At 44.2% G+C, this 18702-nt stretch overlaps 1 protein-coding gene across 1 annotated transcript in view; it reads right to left on the reverse strand.

Moving 5' to 3' along the window:
* Nucleotides 1-16992, reverse strand: part of LOC142312949 (uncharacterized) — a 125661-nt gene extending 108669 nt beyond the window's left edge. Inside the window, exons 1-5 of the mRNA XM_075351937.1 lie at nt 16847-16992; nt 16538-16717; nt 16332-16455; nt 16151-16248; nt 14662-14752 (exon numbers count right to left, since the gene is read on the reverse strand). Of these exons, the coding sequence (XP_075208052.1) occupies nt 14662-14752; nt 16151-16248; nt 16332-16455; nt 16538-16717; nt 16847-16924 (571 nt within the window). The 5' untranslated portion in view covers nt 16925-16992. The remainder of the gene's footprint in view (nt 1-14661; nt 14753-16150; nt 16249-16331; nt 16456-16537; nt 16718-16846) is intronic.
* Between the last annotated feature and the right edge of the window lie 1710 nt (nt 16993-18702).

Genomic DNA, 18702 nt, shown 5'->3' on the forward strand with positions numbered 1-18702 from the left:
CGGGGCTTAACGGCACACGCTCCATGACGGATATATCCGTCCATGGTCGTGAAGGGGTTAAAGACAAAAGTTGGTGATGTGATGTAAGTGTAAATGCACTGCACTGATATATTGTCACGGTTTCCTTACCGCTTCACACCCGCTAATAAAGCACTGCTCTGGTCTCACTGAAACACCTAGTCTTCCCTAAGACCAGCTGAAAAACCTTTTGTCTCAAATACATACATAATTTAATGATTTTATTAAAAATAAAAGGCTCAGTAATGAACTGAGCTCGAGCTGCAGCAAGCGTTGTTGCCATAACAACGGTCTGAAGTAAAGTGAAAGTAAAACTCACAGCTACATTGGAAAGATGGCAGCCTCTTATTATCAATAAAGAATATATTACTGTGGCGCCCTGGACTACCCAGGTCGTCACAGGTAACACACACAAACACCCCCACCCCTAGGACAGTAACATTAGTCACACACAAAACCCTTGTTGCCTCCCTCCAGGGTCTGATGTCCAAACCAGGTGGGGGCGGAGCCAAGGCGGTTGGCTCCACCCACAGAGGAGTTCACAGGCCTGGAGGCGGGAAAAGCAGTAGATCAGGTCAGTTTTGGAGGTTGAGGAGTAAACACTGAAAGTGTCTGGGTTCGTGGCCCAGGCACTGACAGCAAGGTTGGCAGACGGTGGTGGCCGTCTGCAGGAGTGGTGGATCAACGCGGAACTGTAGGACCGGGGTCGGGCGTTGGCCCGCCGGTACCAACCGGGGAGCGAAGTGAAGCCAGCACACACAGGCAGGGCCATCGGACCCCGACCAGGCTTGGAGCTGCCGACAACAGTGAAATCCGAATGTGACTGGAACCCCAGGGGTTTCCCAACAGCAAAAGTCCCGATTGAAGGCAACAGTCCGCACTGTGAGGGTATACAGCCACCGCCAACGGCTAGAGACCCAAGGGCCAGCGCCTTCGGGCACAACGGGCTCCTCCGGCACCCATACACCGGGGAGCGGACTACCGCTGGGAAGCCACAGTAGTCAAACAAGAACACAAAGGTGCAGGGAGAGACAGCCACCATCACCTGTCCAGGGAGAGATACAGCAGCCGGCTGCGGGACCCGTCCATCCAGCCGTTTGGTTTACCGGAGACTTTGTGCCTCATTTGCTGAGTGAGTACACCCGTGCCATCCCGCACTGCGCCGCGCTGTCCCTGCAACACTGCACCTCACTGACCCAGCCTCCCCATCACACCACCGGGCCCCGGGACCACCAATCCCTGCCGACGTAGGGGGAAAACAACACCCCAGCTGCTCCCTACCATCGCTCCCGGGATCCCCGTCACCAGCAGCGGTGGTGCGCATCTTCACCACAACCCGTGGGTGGCGTCACGGACTAAATCCCCAAACCAAGCCAACCCCCCTTTTCACTCACGGGCGAGGAGCGCCGCTCGAGTCCCCGGATCCGGCCCACCGCTTGAGCCACCGAGCAGCAGCAGCAGAAGCCCCGGACCTGAGCGTGGCGTGCGTGTCCCCTCCGCCCGCGACATTACCACTCATCAATGTTTACAAAATAGCATCAGAACAAGTGTGACAATCAGTAAAAGTCATTAATAAATTGCATAAATCTATGCCTCCTATCAGGACCGGACTTGGACTAAAATTCAGCCCTGAATAGGATAACTGAAGTGAGCACTAATATATATATTATGAGTGCAAGCCAAAAATTACATACTATATACGGATAAGGCTGCACATCAAACTTAGATAATAGTATAATGCCTCAAGCATATGGACAAATATTGGAATATACAATGAAAAATGCTACTTGCTAATTTGAACATGTGAATAATGAATTGCATACCTGCCATGAATATTAGGAAAAAGGAGATAATATTCATGGCAGGTATGCAATTCATAATGCCAGGAAAAAGGAGATATTTAGCAATCGCATTGATCAATGTAACTGAGCCCCAAGGCCTCGTCAAGGCATATCTCTATATTGGGGTCCCTAGCTCTGTGACCCTAACTGTGTGTCATCTCATTGCAATTAAAAACTGCTATGGGTGGAGAGGAGTAACTAAGGACTTTCTTATATAGGAGATGGAAAAAACATGGCCGAAAGGGGCGGAGCTGTGTTCACATTCAGAAAAAAACTACATATAACTGAATAGGATAACTGAAGTGAGCACTAATATATATATTATGAGTGCAAGCCAAAAATTACATACTATATACGGATAAGGCTGCACATCAAACTTAGATAATAGTATAATGCCTCAAGCATATGGACAAATATTGGAATATACAATGAAAAATGCTACTTGCTAATTTGAACATGTGAATAATGAATTGCATACCTGCCATGAATATTATCTCCTTTTTCCTAATATTCATGGCAGGTATGCAATTCATTATTGACATGTTCAAATTAGCAAGTAGCATTTTTCATTGTATATTCCAATATTTGTCCATATGCTTGAGGCATTATACTATTATCTAAGTTTGATGTGCAGCCTTATCCGTATATAAAATTCAGCCCTGGCATTTGGGGGTGCACAGGGCCACTTTTCGCATGGTGAATGTGTAATATCTTTGTGCACTTGTAGATTGTGTAATGCGACCATATAACATGTAGTCACGGCTGCGTCCAGTATTACAGCTCAGGCCTATTTATTGCTTTAAGTAGCAGGACCTGGTGAAGCCGCTATTTTCCCTACAGAGCTGGGTCTCGCAGATAATGAAGAGGATGCTGCTCCCCACTTAATGCTGCGGTCATATAGCTGATGGGCAGGGATACACAATCAGTTCCCCCTGAACTAATATTGATGACCTATTCTACAGATAGGTGATCAGGGAAGCTGTTGTTGTCACTGGTGATCATTTTGGACACATACCACTAAGGGAATGTGCAAGACATTTTTGGGGGCAGATCCCACCATGGACACTACTATGAAAAATACTGGAATGACCATCTGCCTCTACTCGCTGTGCACAGGCTCAGGATTTTCTGCATCTTTTACCCACTTCAGGTTTCTAAAACCACCAAGTGATTAAAAGAAGTGACCGCTCCATTCTTCTGGTGTTTTCCACTCGGAACATGTTCTGTATTTTACAATGCAGATCAATGGGAAGGCTCGGAAGATGTCGGAATCTACAACTCACAGCTTGTCTTTAACAATGGTAAGGAGATGCTGGGAGTTGTTGTTATCAGACTGCGGACCATACAGGAACCACAATACTGATAAGACGCAGGCAATATCACAAATAATCATTTACATCCAGGTACCTTTATAGGTGACATCTTCTGAGTCGTTCCCATCCCTTTTGTCTCCACGCAGTACAGACGCCATGATGAGGTTTCGTGCCCACTGCTCATCTCTGCAGACCTCCCGCTTTATTCTTCAGCAGCACTTCCCCACACAGCACCTTTAAAAATAAAAGTATCATTATACTGCGCCATAAATATCTTCCATGCTGTGCCCCTGAATAAATAATTGCTGTGCTTCCTTCACAAAATATCCCCCCCACACTGCCCTTATCCAAAATACCTCCCACACTCTCTCCTTAATATACCCCCCCGCTGCTTCTTTCCATAATGTCCCCATACAGAGCTTCTCTCCATAATGTCCTCTCCACACTACTCTCTTTATACTATACCCCCACACTGGCTCTCTCCATAATATTTCCCCATATTGCCCCTTTATTATTATTTATTATATATTCCCCGCAAACTGCTCTTTTCTAATCCCACCACCTACACACACACACACACACACACACACACACTATAATGCACCCCACATTACCCCTGCCTCACCACACACACACACACACACAATACAATGCACTCTCCATTACCCCTACACACACACACAATACAATGCACCCCCATTACCCCTCCCCCCCCACACAATACAATTCCCCCCCTATTACCCCCCCCCACACACACACACACACACACAATAAAATGAACCCTCCATTACCCCTCCCCCCACACACTAACACACAATACAATGCACCCACATTACCCTTCCCCCACATACACACACACAATACAATGCACCCTCCATTACCCCTCCCCTCACACACTAACACACAATACAATGCAACCCCATTACTCCTCTCCCCCCCACACAATACAATGCACCCCCGTTACCCCTACACAGACACACACAATAAAATGAACCCTGCATTACCCATCCACCCACAATACAATGCACCCCCATTACCCCTACACACACACACACACACACACACACACACTAACACACAATACAATGCACCCCCATTACCCCTCCCCCCACAAAACACACACAATACAATGCGCCCCCCATTACCAATCCCCCCCACACACAATACAATGCACCCTCCATTACCCCTCCCCCCATTCACAATACAATATACCCTCCATTACCCCTCCCCCCACACACTAACACACAATACAATGCACCCCCATTACCCCTTCCCCCAAACACACACAATACAATGCACCCCCCATTACCCCTCCCCCCACACACAAATACAATGCACCCCCCATTTACCCCCTCCCCACACACGCACACACAATACAATTCACCCTCCATTACCCCCTCTCCAGACATAATACAATGCACCCCCCCCCCATCACCCCCTACAAACACAAATTACACTACCCCATCACTACACACTCCTGCTTCTTCCCCTCCCTCGGAATACAGTACTCCCACTCTGCCTGTCACAAAGCTGTGTTCCTTCACATATGTTCCAAGTTATGTGTCCTCAGCCCCTCCTCACTCATCCCCATTAATTAAACCTGTCTCTTCGGCTCCTCCATGGAGCGCTTACCGCTGCCTGATGCATCCAATGTGGCGCCCGCAGCACTGTGATGACATCAGCAAGGTGCTGATCTCATCACGTTGCTGCACGTTGGGGGCGGGGCCCAGTCCCGGCGCACTGTTCAAATGTATTTACGTCTGAAAGACACAAATACATTTGAATAGGAAGGAGGAAGCTGCGATCACCGGCACAGCCACGCTCCTCAGCAGTGTGTGCATGCCGGGCACACTATCCCATAGCAGGGCCGTCACAGCACAGTGCAGTGCCTCTTGGTCCTGCTGCAGTTAGTGTGCCCGGCATGCACACACTGCTGAGGAGCGCGGCGATGACTGAAGATACAGCGGCCCACTACAGGGACCGGCCCACTACAGGGACCGGCCCACTACAGGGACCGGCCCACTACAGGGACCGGCCCACTACAGGGACCGGCCCACTACAGGGACCGGCCCACTACAGGGACCGGCCCATCTGGCATTTGCCAGAATTGCCCTATGGTCAGTCCGGGCCTGCCTCCTATCCAATATGCTGCAAACTCTGCGGTGTCCAATGATATGTGGCAGTCAGGGGATCTGATATAGCTGACAGCGGCAGGTATCCAGGAAAGCACTTTACATTGGATCTGACAGCTCAACTCAACGTAGCTAGGCTGATCCAGGTCCTACACTAGTAAGGCTGCTTTCACACATCCGGTTTTTGCAGTGCAGCACAATACGGCGCTCTGCAGAAAAAACGCAACCTTTTTTTTGCCGCCGGTTGCGTTTTTTCCCGCATAGACTTGCATTAGCGCCGTATTGTGCCGCATGGCCTTGCGTTGCGTCTGGTTTTTGCTGGATACGGCATATTTAGCCCATGCGGCGGCTGGATGGAACGTTGCCTGGCAGTTTTTTTTGTGCTGCGAAAAAAAACGCATCGCGTCGGATCCGGCGCGATTTACAGTGCAAGTCTATGGACACCGGATGCGGCGTCCTGCGGCAAAAACCGCATCCGGACGCCGGATGCGTTTTTTTGCACTGCGCATGCTCAGTATCAAGCTGCATCCGTCAAAAAACGGACAGGCCGCATGGGAAAAACTTATGCAACGGATCCGTTTTTTCGCCGCATCCCTTGCATAGGTTTTTGAGCCGGATTGAGCCACACTGCTAAAACCGGATGTGTGAAAGCAGCCTAAGAGGACTTAATAAAAATATTAAAGCAACCTTGCCTCATACCATAAAGGTTACGAAATAATCTATATAATAAAGCCAATATTTAAAGAGGCAGTAAACCAAAACATATTAAGATGGATAAAGACCCTAAACAAAAAGTGAAACCAGTATATATTCCGAAGAAAACATTCAATCTAAATACGAGTAAAAAACTCCCAAAAAAATAATCCTGGTCCTAGGATTAACTCCTTAAGATCCAAGAGATTTCGGGATTAATTCAAATATGGTAACCCAAACAAATGAAGCGGGCTGTCCATGATCGGCGACCATCAAGCTTAACTGAAATGGAATTGTTTTGTAAACAGGAATGGTCAAAAATACCTTCATCCAGGATCCAGGAACTCATTAAAAGCTACAGGAAGCGACTAGAGGCTGTGATTTTTGCAAAAGGAGGATCTACAAAATATTAATGTCACTTTTATGTTGAGGTGCCCATACTTTTGCACTCGTCAAATTTTGTTTAAATGCGGATTGCACATTTTCTGTTAGTACAATAAACCTCATTTCAATCCAGAAATATTACTCAGTCCATCAGTTATTAGATGTATGAAACTGAAATAGCTGTTGCAAAAACCCAAATTGTTATATAGAAAAAAGGTTAACATTAATAGGGGTGCCCAAACTTTTTCATATGACTGTATCCTGATTGACTACCATGGACCTATTTGTTGGAATACAATTATCCACTTTTGTACAGTCGACCGACTATAAGAGGAATGTTGGATGGTCACGCAGTAGGCCTTCCATTATTCCTTTTAGGTTGCTCATCTTCAAGAGGACTCCCTAAAGTATCCAAAGGAAACTATTATTGGAATATAACCATCCACATCACCACAGTCAACCTAATAGGAGAGGATTTCTGAACAAGCTTATACTGGAGATTCATTAATTTTTTTATTAAAAAGTCATTGTCGGAAAGGGGGAAACATTTTTAATTTTATCCTCCTTTCTTTTTTTCGAACTATTGCCTACCTGAGGTTCCATTTCCACCTTTTTTGGAAAGAATCATATAAGAATCAATTTATATATCTTCTATAGGTGTTTGATACTTCTTGTTGTACACTTACGGGTAAAAGACTTTATTAACCTGTTGGTCTTGCTATATCTATTTACATTGAAGGTATTCCCTAGTTGCTAAGGAAATTTAGTTTTAAATAAGGTTTTTTTTCTTATTTTTTCGCTTTTACTAGATCTTATATACAAAAGATAAAAAGGTTTCTGTTGTAATTATAGTTACTTGTTATTTTTTCTCTCTTTTCTCTGCCTTTGCTTAGTACTGACTCTCTACCCCGCCCTCTACCCTTCTCCCATACCTCATTCATCTTTCATCCTTCCAAATTCTCTTCCCCATCTTCCCTTACCACTTTATTATTAGTGCGTTTAACGCCATGACAACAAAAATCTCGTCATACGATGTGAAAGGATTAAACTCCCCAGCAAAGCGTTATCTGACCTGGAAAGAGATTAAATCCTTTAATGCAGATATTATCTGTATTCAAGACTCAAAATTCACCAGGATGAATCACCCAAATTTCTCCCACAAGAACTATTCAAATATCTACTCAGCCTTGTATGATAAAAAAAAGAAAGAGTCATGACTATAATAAAAAAACTGCCTGAATTTTATATTCCTTTCAGAAGTCAAAGATGACATAGGCAGATATCATATCTTAACTTGCCTAATAAACAACAATCTGTGTACATTAGTTAACCTCCACTCCCCAAATAGCGCACAAATAGGATTTCTAGATCGGGTGATAGATAAAAACACAAGAGGTTAGAGTGGGGGGACTGGTAATTGTGGGTGATTTCAATATGGTTCCAGATAATAACATAAATTCAATGGAACCTAATTGACTCAAAAAACAATCTCTTAAAAAATGGATGATTCGTCAGGAAATGCTCGACATATTTAGGTGCCTTAACACATCCTCCAGGGAATATACCGTATTTTTCGGATTATAAGACGCACTTTTCCTCCCAAAAATTTGGGAGGAAAATGAGGGGTTGTCTTAAAATCCGAATATAGCCTACCGGTAGGGCTGTCTGTGCGGGCGGGCGGGTGCGTGCGGGCGACCGGGTGCTTGTGGCTGCGGGCGACTGGGTGCTTGTGGCTGTGGGCGACCGGGTGCCTGTGGCTGCGTGCTGCTGGGTGTCTGTGGTTGCGTGCCACCGGGTGCCTGTGTGCCAGCTGCCTCTCTGTCCCGATAGCCAGCTGCTTCTCTGTGCGGGTGGGTGGGCAGGCGGGCTGCATGCTGGCTGCCACCCTGTGCATGCGGCTGTGCGGACTGCGGTGTCTGTGCGGCGGGTGTCCCAGTGTGTCCCGGTTTCAAATGATGGCACCGGGTGTCAGTGCATGCGCACATTGAGCTCTTGGATGAGATCTCCATCTACGCACGTGCCGCTCCGGGAGTCAGCGCGTGCACAGGTGGAGCCCTTGGATGAGAGCTCCATCTGTGCATGCGCCGATCTGGGCACCATCACTTGAACCAGGACCGCGGACACACTGGGACACACCGCACCGGCCTGCTCCACCACTGAGCCGTCGCCGCTACTGCCACCACTGAGGTGTCACGGATGCTACCACCACTGAGCAGTCACCGCCGCTGCCACTACTGAGCCGACACCGCCGCTGCTACCACTGAGCCGACACCGCATCTGTCACTACTGACCCGCTGCTGCCACCACTGAGCCGTCACCGCCGCTGCTACCACTGAGCCGACACCGCGTCTGTCACTACTGACCTACCGATGCCACCACTGACTGCCGCTGCCAGCACAGCCTCTGCCTCCTGTGACCCGCTTCATCACCACTGCTGCCCCCCTCTGGTAAGACAACACCGGAGTATAAGACTGACTCCATTTTGGGTTTTTTTTACCTTTTTTTTATCTCTACATTTGGGGTGCGTCTTATAATCCGGTGCGTCTTATAAAATGAAAAATACGGTACTTGTTACTCAGACTCCCACAATTCTTTTTCACGCATAGATCTAATATTAACTAATTCCCTCTCTATCACCAAATTTAGGAAAATAGAAATAACCCTAGAACCAATCCCCTGTCCTGTGTGAAGTGACCCTGGGACCTTCCCCTCAAAATACTTTTTTATGGGAATGTAACCCCTTTTTGATTAAGTCTCTAAGTTATAAACCCCAAATTAAAAAACTAATAAAACTATATTTTAAAGAAAATACAACCGAAGAAATCTGCCCAAAAACAATCTGGAATGCTCACAAGGCAGTAATGAGGTATAATTTCATCAAAATGGGGGCTATCCAAAAAATAAAACAAAAGAGAAAATATATATAATCTACAGACAGAAATAAGCAAAAAAGAAAGTAAGTTGCAAGGATCCCATATTGATTCCCCTACCATTCATAAAGAAATTTTAGATCTTAGGATAGAACTGAAAAATGGGCAAATTTCCTGACAAAATGCTCGAAACAACGATTTCTGTCTTGCCAAAGCCCAAAGGAGATTTGGATTCTGTAAATCATTACAGACCAATCTCGCTTATAAATTCAGACGTTAAAATATACGCGAAATTGATTGCCGAAAGATGAAAAACTATTTTGCCGGGAATAGTAAACAACGACCAGGTGGGATTTATAGAAGGAAGGCAGGCACCAGATGGTACAAGAAAAATCTTAAATTTTATTTTTCATATAAATGAAAAAAAAGATACCATCCCTGATTATATCTCTTGATGCAGAAAAAGCCTTCGACAGAATCAATTGGATGTATCTAAAATTAACCCTCCTCAAATTTGGCTTCAACCAACAAATTATCGATACCATCCTGGCCCTATACTCCAACCCCACAGCAAAAATGTACTCAAATAACCACCTTTCCAGTCCCTTCAAAATATCAAATGGAACCCGTCAGGGATGTCCCTTATCCCCTTTACTATTTATACTAGCTATGGAACCCCTGGCAGAATATATTAGATCCAACCCAGCAATTAAAGTAATTCAAACCAGAGCTCGCCACCACAAATTAGGGTTATTCGCTGATGACATAATTCTCACTCTCTGACCCGATAAACTCCTTAATGGAACTACAAAACACATTGGAAGTATTCACCAAAAATTCATATTATATACTAAATGCTGAAAAATATTAAATTCTTCCCTTTTTTCTAAACAATCGGTGCATTAGCAACATAAAAAATCAATCATCATTACAATAAAATTACAAATAATTTCCAATCCCTGATAGACAAAAACATCAAAGATTTAATTGATAAAGTCCAAAAAGAAGCAACTAATTTACAAAAACATGAAATCACTTGGTTGGGAAGAGTTAACGCATTCAAAATGATATTACCAAAGATGTTATATTATTTTAGATGCATTCCCCTCTTAATCCCCTCCTATTACTTGAGAAAATTACAAACTATCTTGAAATGCTATGTCTGGAACTACAAGAGGCCGCGGATTGCTAGACATATTTTAATGAAGCACAAAAAAAGAGGAGGTTACAGTTTAACAAAATATATTAAATATTACAAAACAAACATAATTAGACAAAGCATATACTGGATTCAGAACAACTGATCTCACGCATGGATGGACCTGGAACTAGATTATAATAACTATGCATCTCTAGGCCATCTTATTTTACGCCATTTGCAAAATACTAACCTTCCTCTCCCTGTACACCCCACCCTGTACTGTACAATCGCGATCTGGAAAAGCTTTAAGGGGAATAAAAATAAACCGGACACTACTAAATTTGAACAGATAAAAGAGTTTCCTCTTACATTCCTGGCCTCTATAGCCAGAGAAAATATCCCCCCAAATTGGAGACAACATCGTCCAAATAAGTTAAAAGATTTATATAATGGAATAGACTTTATCCCCTTCTTGGATATCAAGATAAAATATAATATCTCAGACAATGACTAAAGGATAATAATTGCCTTACGATCCACCATAAAAAACCTACTAGCCTTCAAACATCCAATTCCAGAAATTGTTAGTATGTTATACAGTAACATCGATAATAAGCAAATATGGAGCACTAGGAGCATTTACAACTTCAACGAAGATATTAGTTTTCAAAAAATGGGACTATATGATTAAATGGGAACATAGTTTAAAGCAACAATTTTCTGAAAGGGAATGGGAAAAAGCCCTAAAAGCGACTTATAACTCAAACATGTGTGCTACACTGCACGAATCCTACTATAAACTCCTGAGCCATTGGTACTACTCCCCCTCAAGAATAAGCAAATTCAACAAAAACGTGTCTCCTCTCTGCTGGAGGGGGTGTAACCAAATAGGCGATATAATCCATATTTTCTGGAAATGCCCAATGGTTAAAACTTTATGGTCTGAAGTTTTTATATTGCTGAACCGAATTACAAAATCGAATATCTCCATTTCTTCACATATGGCCCTGTTGTATCTTGGAACTGAAAACATTGATCCATCCCATGTTCCCATCGTCACCCACCGCTTCTTAATTAGTAAAAATGTAATAGCAGCAAAATGGAAAATGAAAGAATGCCCAAATATTAATGAAATCGTTAACATACTATCCACCCATCATAAGTATGAAAAAACACATGCAATCATAAATAATACATTTTCCTCCTACCACAAACGCTAGAGTCCATGTCTCAGTGACACAATAAGATTTTCTTGATTTAAAGGCAACCTTTCTCCAATGCTATTTTAATCTAAGATTTGAATTTTAATTCCCCCTCTTCCCCTTGCTGATTCCCCTTTCTTTCTTTTCTGTTTTCTCTTCTTTTCATTTATAGGCCTTATAGGGTTAAGAGTTATATTCTGTATTTTAAACAATTGTTTAATATTAATAAGTGATCATAACAATATTTTACACAAACTAAATAAGCAGGAATGTTTCCATAAACTCCTTCCCTAATACCCCCTTACCTTATTTTCCCCCTGGTTTCTCCCCTAATAAAATATTCTTACCCCTCTCATCCCTCCCATCTTTTCCTTTTCCCCATTTAAAATAAAGTTATAAACATTTATAGGATATGAGCTATATGTATTGAAAGTTTGAAGCCAATTCATAATTCATGAATATTGTTAAAAGGGTGGTTCACCCATATTTTTTATTGTCTAGTTCGATATTATATTGAGAAACAATGTTTCTCTCAAATACCTTGTGTTGGCAATCGTGCCTTTGAGAGGCGCTATTGCAGACCGCTGTTCCCGTTCCAGTGACGTCACCCATCAAGTGCTGCATACGTCACATCCGTGCAGCCGGCTGCATTCTTCCAGACTCACAGAGCTGTGGGCAGTGTTTCACTGCTTGTAACAGCCCGTCTGCTCCCTGCTCCCTCACAGCAGAACGCTGCAAGCAAGAGACGCAAGGCTCTGTGCTGTGAGGAAGGAGGGAGCAGGGAGCAGAAGGGCTGTTACAAGCGCTGAAACACCGCCCACAGCTCAGTGAGTCTGGAAGAATGCAGCCGGCTGCACGGATGTGACGTGTGCGGCACTTGACGGTGACGTCACTGGAGTGGGAACAGCGGTCTGCAATAGCGCCTCTCAAAAGGCACTATTGCCAACACAAGGTATTTGAGAGAAACATTGTTTCTCAATATAATATCGAACTAGACAATAAAAAATATGGGTGAACCACCCCTTTAAATACACTTTCTTCATGTAATAAAACATTATTGAAAACAAACAAAACGACAGACAAAATTGTCTGCGAACATAGTATAAGTACCACATTACATTATATAAATGTTTATTCTATATCACTAAAAGTAAGACAAAGCTTACAGAACACTTCAAAAACAAATTCTACACTCAGGTAAATGTGCTAAAGACACAAAAGACAATATAAAACCCCCTTCCAAGAAGATATCACATATGATTGAGATATATTATCAGCATTATCCCTAAGTTTGTGACTCTAGAGAAGGCAAATATCAATCATTAGATATGACTATTAAGGGGGACCTCTAACAGAGAAGGAGATAGTTTCCCCGAAATGTGAGTATAGCAGTCGGGACAACCCCTAATCCGTCCGGTAGTCAATAGTCCTATAGTTATTGATCTAAGGGACATCGAAAGTCTATATCCTCAGATAATAAAAAAGGGTATTAACCCTAGAACGCGCAACCATAGAAATCTACCATAGAACACAAGTAACCTAGCAGGCCTGCGAGGCCCCAGGTATGTGTTCTAGGGTTAATAGATGTCATAGCTGCTTATTACACCATAAACCATAGGGTCGCTCATCTAATAACACATGTACCCCTGACCCGACGCGTTTCTCCTCACAATGGGAGGTTCCTCAGGTGTCGTTTGTAGAATAAATTGAACATAACATGGTGCATAATACCAATCACTTTTTCAACATGCAGTATCCTCCAACTTTGCCGAAAATCAATAACAAATTAGTTGCAGGTGGTCCAATGTGTGACAAAAATTAATAATTATAATACAAATTCAATGGACTGAAGCAGGGGTAACATATGGTTAGTCTTGCGGTTAGTCTTATATTAGTTCTTGGCCCTCAAAGGATAGTGCTGTTTGTCCAGGGTACATCCCGTTTCACCTCACAAGAGACCACTCTACATCAAATAGTGACTCTAAGGGTATGATACAGCGGGTTGCCTCAAAAGCATATAATCACCACATGTCCAATTCATGGTCTGGCGATTTCCAAAGTCAACATCTGGCAATGCAGTAGGTAATAGCCAGTTAGGGAACATCAATCATTTCAATGAGATTTCCGTATACATCCCTCGTAGTAGCCCTTGTAATCTGACCCCTTTCAATGACTACAGTGATGCTTTATGATTGATGTTCCCTAATTGGCTATTAACTACTGCATTGCCAGATGTTGCCTTTGGAAATCGCTAGACCATGAATTGGACATGTGATGATTGTATGCGTTTGAGGCAACCCGCTGCTCCTCCTGTTCCTCTTTACACAAAGGTAGAGGTAGTGGTCCTTCTGCTGGGTTGCTGCCCTCCTACGGCCCTCTCCACATCTCCTGGTATCTGCTCCATGCTCTGGACACTATGTTAACAGACACAGCTAACCTTCTTGCCACAGCTCACATTAATCTGCTATCCTGGATGAGCTGCACTACCTGAGCAAATTCTGTGGGTTGTAGACACCCCCTCATGCTACCTCTAGGGCGAGAGCAATGACAAAATGCAAAAGTGACCAAAACAACAGCCAAAAAGGATGAGAACAGAGAAATGGTCTGTGGTCACTACCTGCAGAATCACTCCTTTATAGGGGTTGTCTTGCTAATTGCCGATCATGTCTACCTGTTGTCTCTTCCATTTACAGGAAACATTGATACACAATCAGTATTGCTTCATAACTGGACAGGTTGATTTCACATAAGTGTTACTGACTTGGAGTTACATTGTGCTATTTAAGTGTTCCCTTTATTTTTTTGAGTAGTGTATATACATGTTTGGTATTGCCTAGTTCAGAAATGAAAGATCTATTAAATTATAAAATATCTACAAACTTGGACTGACCTGGGGAATCATAATAACAGGTTAGTTTTACCATATAGTAAACATGGTAAATAAAAGAAAAAAAAAACATTTTGGAATTGCACATAAGGTTCCCTGTTCTGTAATTTCCTTTCTCCAACTTCAGCCGGAGTCTGAGAAGAATCTGTGACTTCTCTGCATTTAGTGGTTACTACTCACCTGGGTAGCCATATGTAGGAATCTCCTCTTTACTCCGCTCATCACCCCTCACATATGTCTCTGTTGTATTAATATGGGTCAGATCTTCAGCCTGAAACAAATATTGTAAAAGTCACAGACAGATGGAGAAGTCCCATCTATGGTCAGCTCTAATCCTGCCATCTCCACCACTCTCATTACACAAGTATAAAACAGATACCGTATTTTTCGGACTATAAGATGCACCAGACCATAAGACGCACCCTGGTTTTAGAGGAGGAAAATAAAATTTTAAGCAAAAAATGTGGTCATGACAAACTGTTATGGGGCGAGGATCTGCTGCTGACACTGTTATAGGGATAATGTCCCCAAATTCTCTACTAAGGTACCCTAATGATCCTCCTGCCTTGAATATAATCCCCATCCTTGTATACATGTACCCCATCCTGGTATATATTCCCATCCTGCTATATACCTCCATCATGCTATATATTCCCATCCTGTTATATACCGCCATCATGGTATATATTCCCATCCTGCTATATACTGCCATCATGGTATAGCCTCCATCCTGCTACATAGCGCCATCCTGGTATATGCCCTTATCCTGCTATATACCCCCATCCATCCTGCTATACACCTCCATCCATCCTGCTATATACCCTCATCCATCCTGCTATATACCCTCAACCATCCTGCTACATACCCCAATCTATCCTGCTATATACCCCCATCCATCCTGGTATATGGCCGCATCCTGCTATATACCCCCATCCTGGTATATGGCCTGTATCCTGTGGCATAAAAAAAAATAAACGTTTATGCTCACCTTTCCTCGCTCCATGCAGCATCGCTCCTCCTCCTGTCAGTGCCGGCAGCAGCGCCGCTGGAGTCTGGAGCCGTCACCAGTGTCTGCAGTATCGCTCGTCCTCCTGTCTGCCTGTCCGCTGACTTGTGTGGAGACTAGTGCTGTGCACAGGGATGATGTCATCGCTGTGCTCACTGCTCTCTACACAGATCGGCTGGCCGGCAGACAGGAGGAGATTGCGATGCTGCAGGGGAACAGTGGCGGGTGAGTATACTTATACTTATTCACTGCGCCCAGCGCCGATGATGATGCGCGGGGAGCAGTGAATACAGCCGCATATGATCACTCCAGGCTGTAGTTGCCAGGGGTTATCATGCTGCCGGTACTTTACTATGCGCTGGCTTCAGCGCTGAGGGATGATGGGCGGGAGGATGGGAGTGCATATGAAATGAGCGGGCCCACGTGGTCATGGCAGGCTGGTACAGCCTGTTCATGCCACCGATGACCCGCTCCACCGCAGCACCCTCATTCCCCGCAGCCACATTCAGACAATAAGAATCACCCCCAACATTTGGGGGAAAAAAGTGCGTCTTATTGTCTGAAAAATTCGGAAATACTGGTGGTAAAACAAGACTAAACACAAGACCTTCACAGCCGTCTACACATCATAGGGAGATTTCATGACACCTTCTCTCCATCTACCTGATGATCCTGAGGAACATCGAGATCTTCTTGTTTACAGTCCTGTGGGAGAAGAGGACGGGGACATCTCTCTAGTGAGGTCCTCTTACTGGATAGAACTGGAGGAGACACATACAGGGACTGAATTCATTCCTTACATACAGATAATTATAGGCCGTGTGTATTTAGTCCTGTCTATTACCTGGTGATGTGAGGGGCTGGGGAACCTCCATCATGACGTCCTTGTACAGATCTTTGTGTCCTTCTAAATACTCCCACTCCTCCATGGAGAAATAGATGGCAACGTCCTCACACCTTATAGGAACCTGACACATACAATGATACCGTCACCCCCCGATCCCTTCATAGCGTTACTGTATAATGTCCCAGCATTCCCAGCAGTGTCACCTCTCCAGTCAGCAGCTCAATCATCTTGTAGGTGAGTTCTAGGATATTCTGGTCATTGATGTCCTCATGTATCGGGGGATGAGGTGGAGGCCCCGTTATTGGGCTCAGGGGTCTTCCCCATCCCTCAGACATAGGGGCCTGACAGCGCTCACTAGAGGTCTTCTTCACTACTGTGTAATCCTGGTTATGGAGAGACACAGTAATAAATCTCACTACAAACATTTTCAGAGTCCTCACCTCTCCAGTTCTGTCCATCTGTTATTCCCATAGATAAGAATGATGTAATGTGACGTCATCAGAATCTCTCACCTCTCCAGTAAGCCGGAAGAGGATCTCTAGGGTGAGGTGTAATATCCTCTCCACCATCTTGTCCCTGTCCAGATACATCCTTCACGGGGCAATCAGGAGAATTCTCTTATAAAGAAGATCTCCACTGAGAGGATTCGATATTGTAAGGACCTGAATGGGGCGAAGATGACGATGTAACATCAGAAAGAATGCGGTGTAATAATACAATTACTGGGGATAATGAAGGAAACATATCAGGAGACAGAGCGTGTAGATGATGTATTCTCTCGTAAAAGGCTGGAATATAAGTTGAATTGCTAAGATATCTCCTCCATGTTCCCAATCAATAGCTATGTCGGCCACTGATCCGGCAACTGATTGGCTGTAGGAACCACCAGTTCATTGGCACAAACCAGGAAATACAGAGACTGGTGAGGACCGAGCACGATGGTATTTTTATTATTTTACAACATTCTATTAAAGGTCCCTCTTAAGGATCCCATACACATTAGACTAAAGGTTGCTGAAACTGCTCATATCACGGGGAACTGATTGAGTAAATACCATGTAACACAAACAAAAAGATGCAACACCACTCTGTAGGCGCCAAGACATAAGCAAACATAGAATATATGACATTTAAACTGCATAAATGCTATATAAAATATACTTAGAAAAATGAAGGTTTTTAGCGCAAAAATGAGTCAAATCTTGTATGACCATCACCGCAGCAAGGTGACCTTTCTTTGATGGGACCGTATCCTAGTGTCATGCCTCTACTGGACCAAAATTCTATAACTATATGGGCAGATACGATCTAGCATTTATTAAAATGACCTGGGGTCTGATGTACAGAGAGCATAGTCAGAATAGCAGGCTGTCTACACCTCTAATATTTACTGCGGAAAAAAACCCCTGCATCTCCAAATAAAAATAATAATAAAAATAAAACCTAGCAAGTGTGAACAGGTGCCAGCTACTATAACTACACAAAAACAGAAAAAGGATACAGCAGCATTTTGTAGGCGCCAAGACATACGCAAACATAGAACTTTAAACTACATTAATGCTAACTGGTGAGAAAAATTAAGGTCTTGGGGCAACAATTGGCCAATTCTTGCATGCCCATCAACTGCGGCAAGGTGACCTTTATTTGATGGGACCCTATCCTATTCTCATGGCCTCTCCTAAACTAAGGAGTGCTGCTGTATCCTTTTGTGTTTCCTGTAGTTGTAGCAGCTGGCACCTGTTCACAGTCACACTATGTTTTATTTGGAGATGCAGGGGGGGGTTTTTGGCAGTAAATATTGGAGCTGTAGACAGCCTGCTATTCTGACTGTGCTCTCTGTCCATCAGACACAGGGCCATTTTAATAAATGCCAGATCGTATCTGCCCATATAGTTATAGAATTTTAGTCCAGGAGAGGCATGACACTAGGCTAGGGTCCCATCAAAGAAAGGTCACCTTGCCGCGGTGATGGGTATACAGGAATTGACCAACGGTTGTACTAAGAACCTTCATTTGTGGGGGCAAGAAAAGGGCCGAGGACTGAGGGCAGAAAGGGGCCGAGGACCGAGGGCAGGAAAGGGGCCGAGGACCGAGGGCAGGAAAGGGGCCGAGGACCGAGGGCAGGAAAGGGGCCGAGGACCGAGGGCAGAAAAGGGGCCGAGGACCGAGGGAAGAAAAGGGGCCGAGGACTGAGGGCAGACGGGTTTCCTCACTTCCGGCCTCTCATAGTTGGGGCGTCTGTATCTATCAGAGGAAAAGGAACAAAAACCTCATGAGGGCCGTTTCACATTTGCGCTATTTTGACGGATTCGGGTTCCGTTACAAATACAGTACAGTTCATTTATTTACAGTGGAAGCGCGACATCAT

This window comes from Anomaloglossus baeobatrachus, chromosome 5, assembly GCF_048569485.1.
Source record: "Anomaloglossus baeobatrachus isolate aAnoBae1 chromosome 5, aAnoBae1.hap1, whole genome shotgun sequence".
In the NCBI taxonomy this organism is placed as follows: Eukaryota; Metazoa; Chordata; class Amphibia; order Anura; family Aromobatidae; genus Anomaloglossus; species Anomaloglossus baeobatrachus.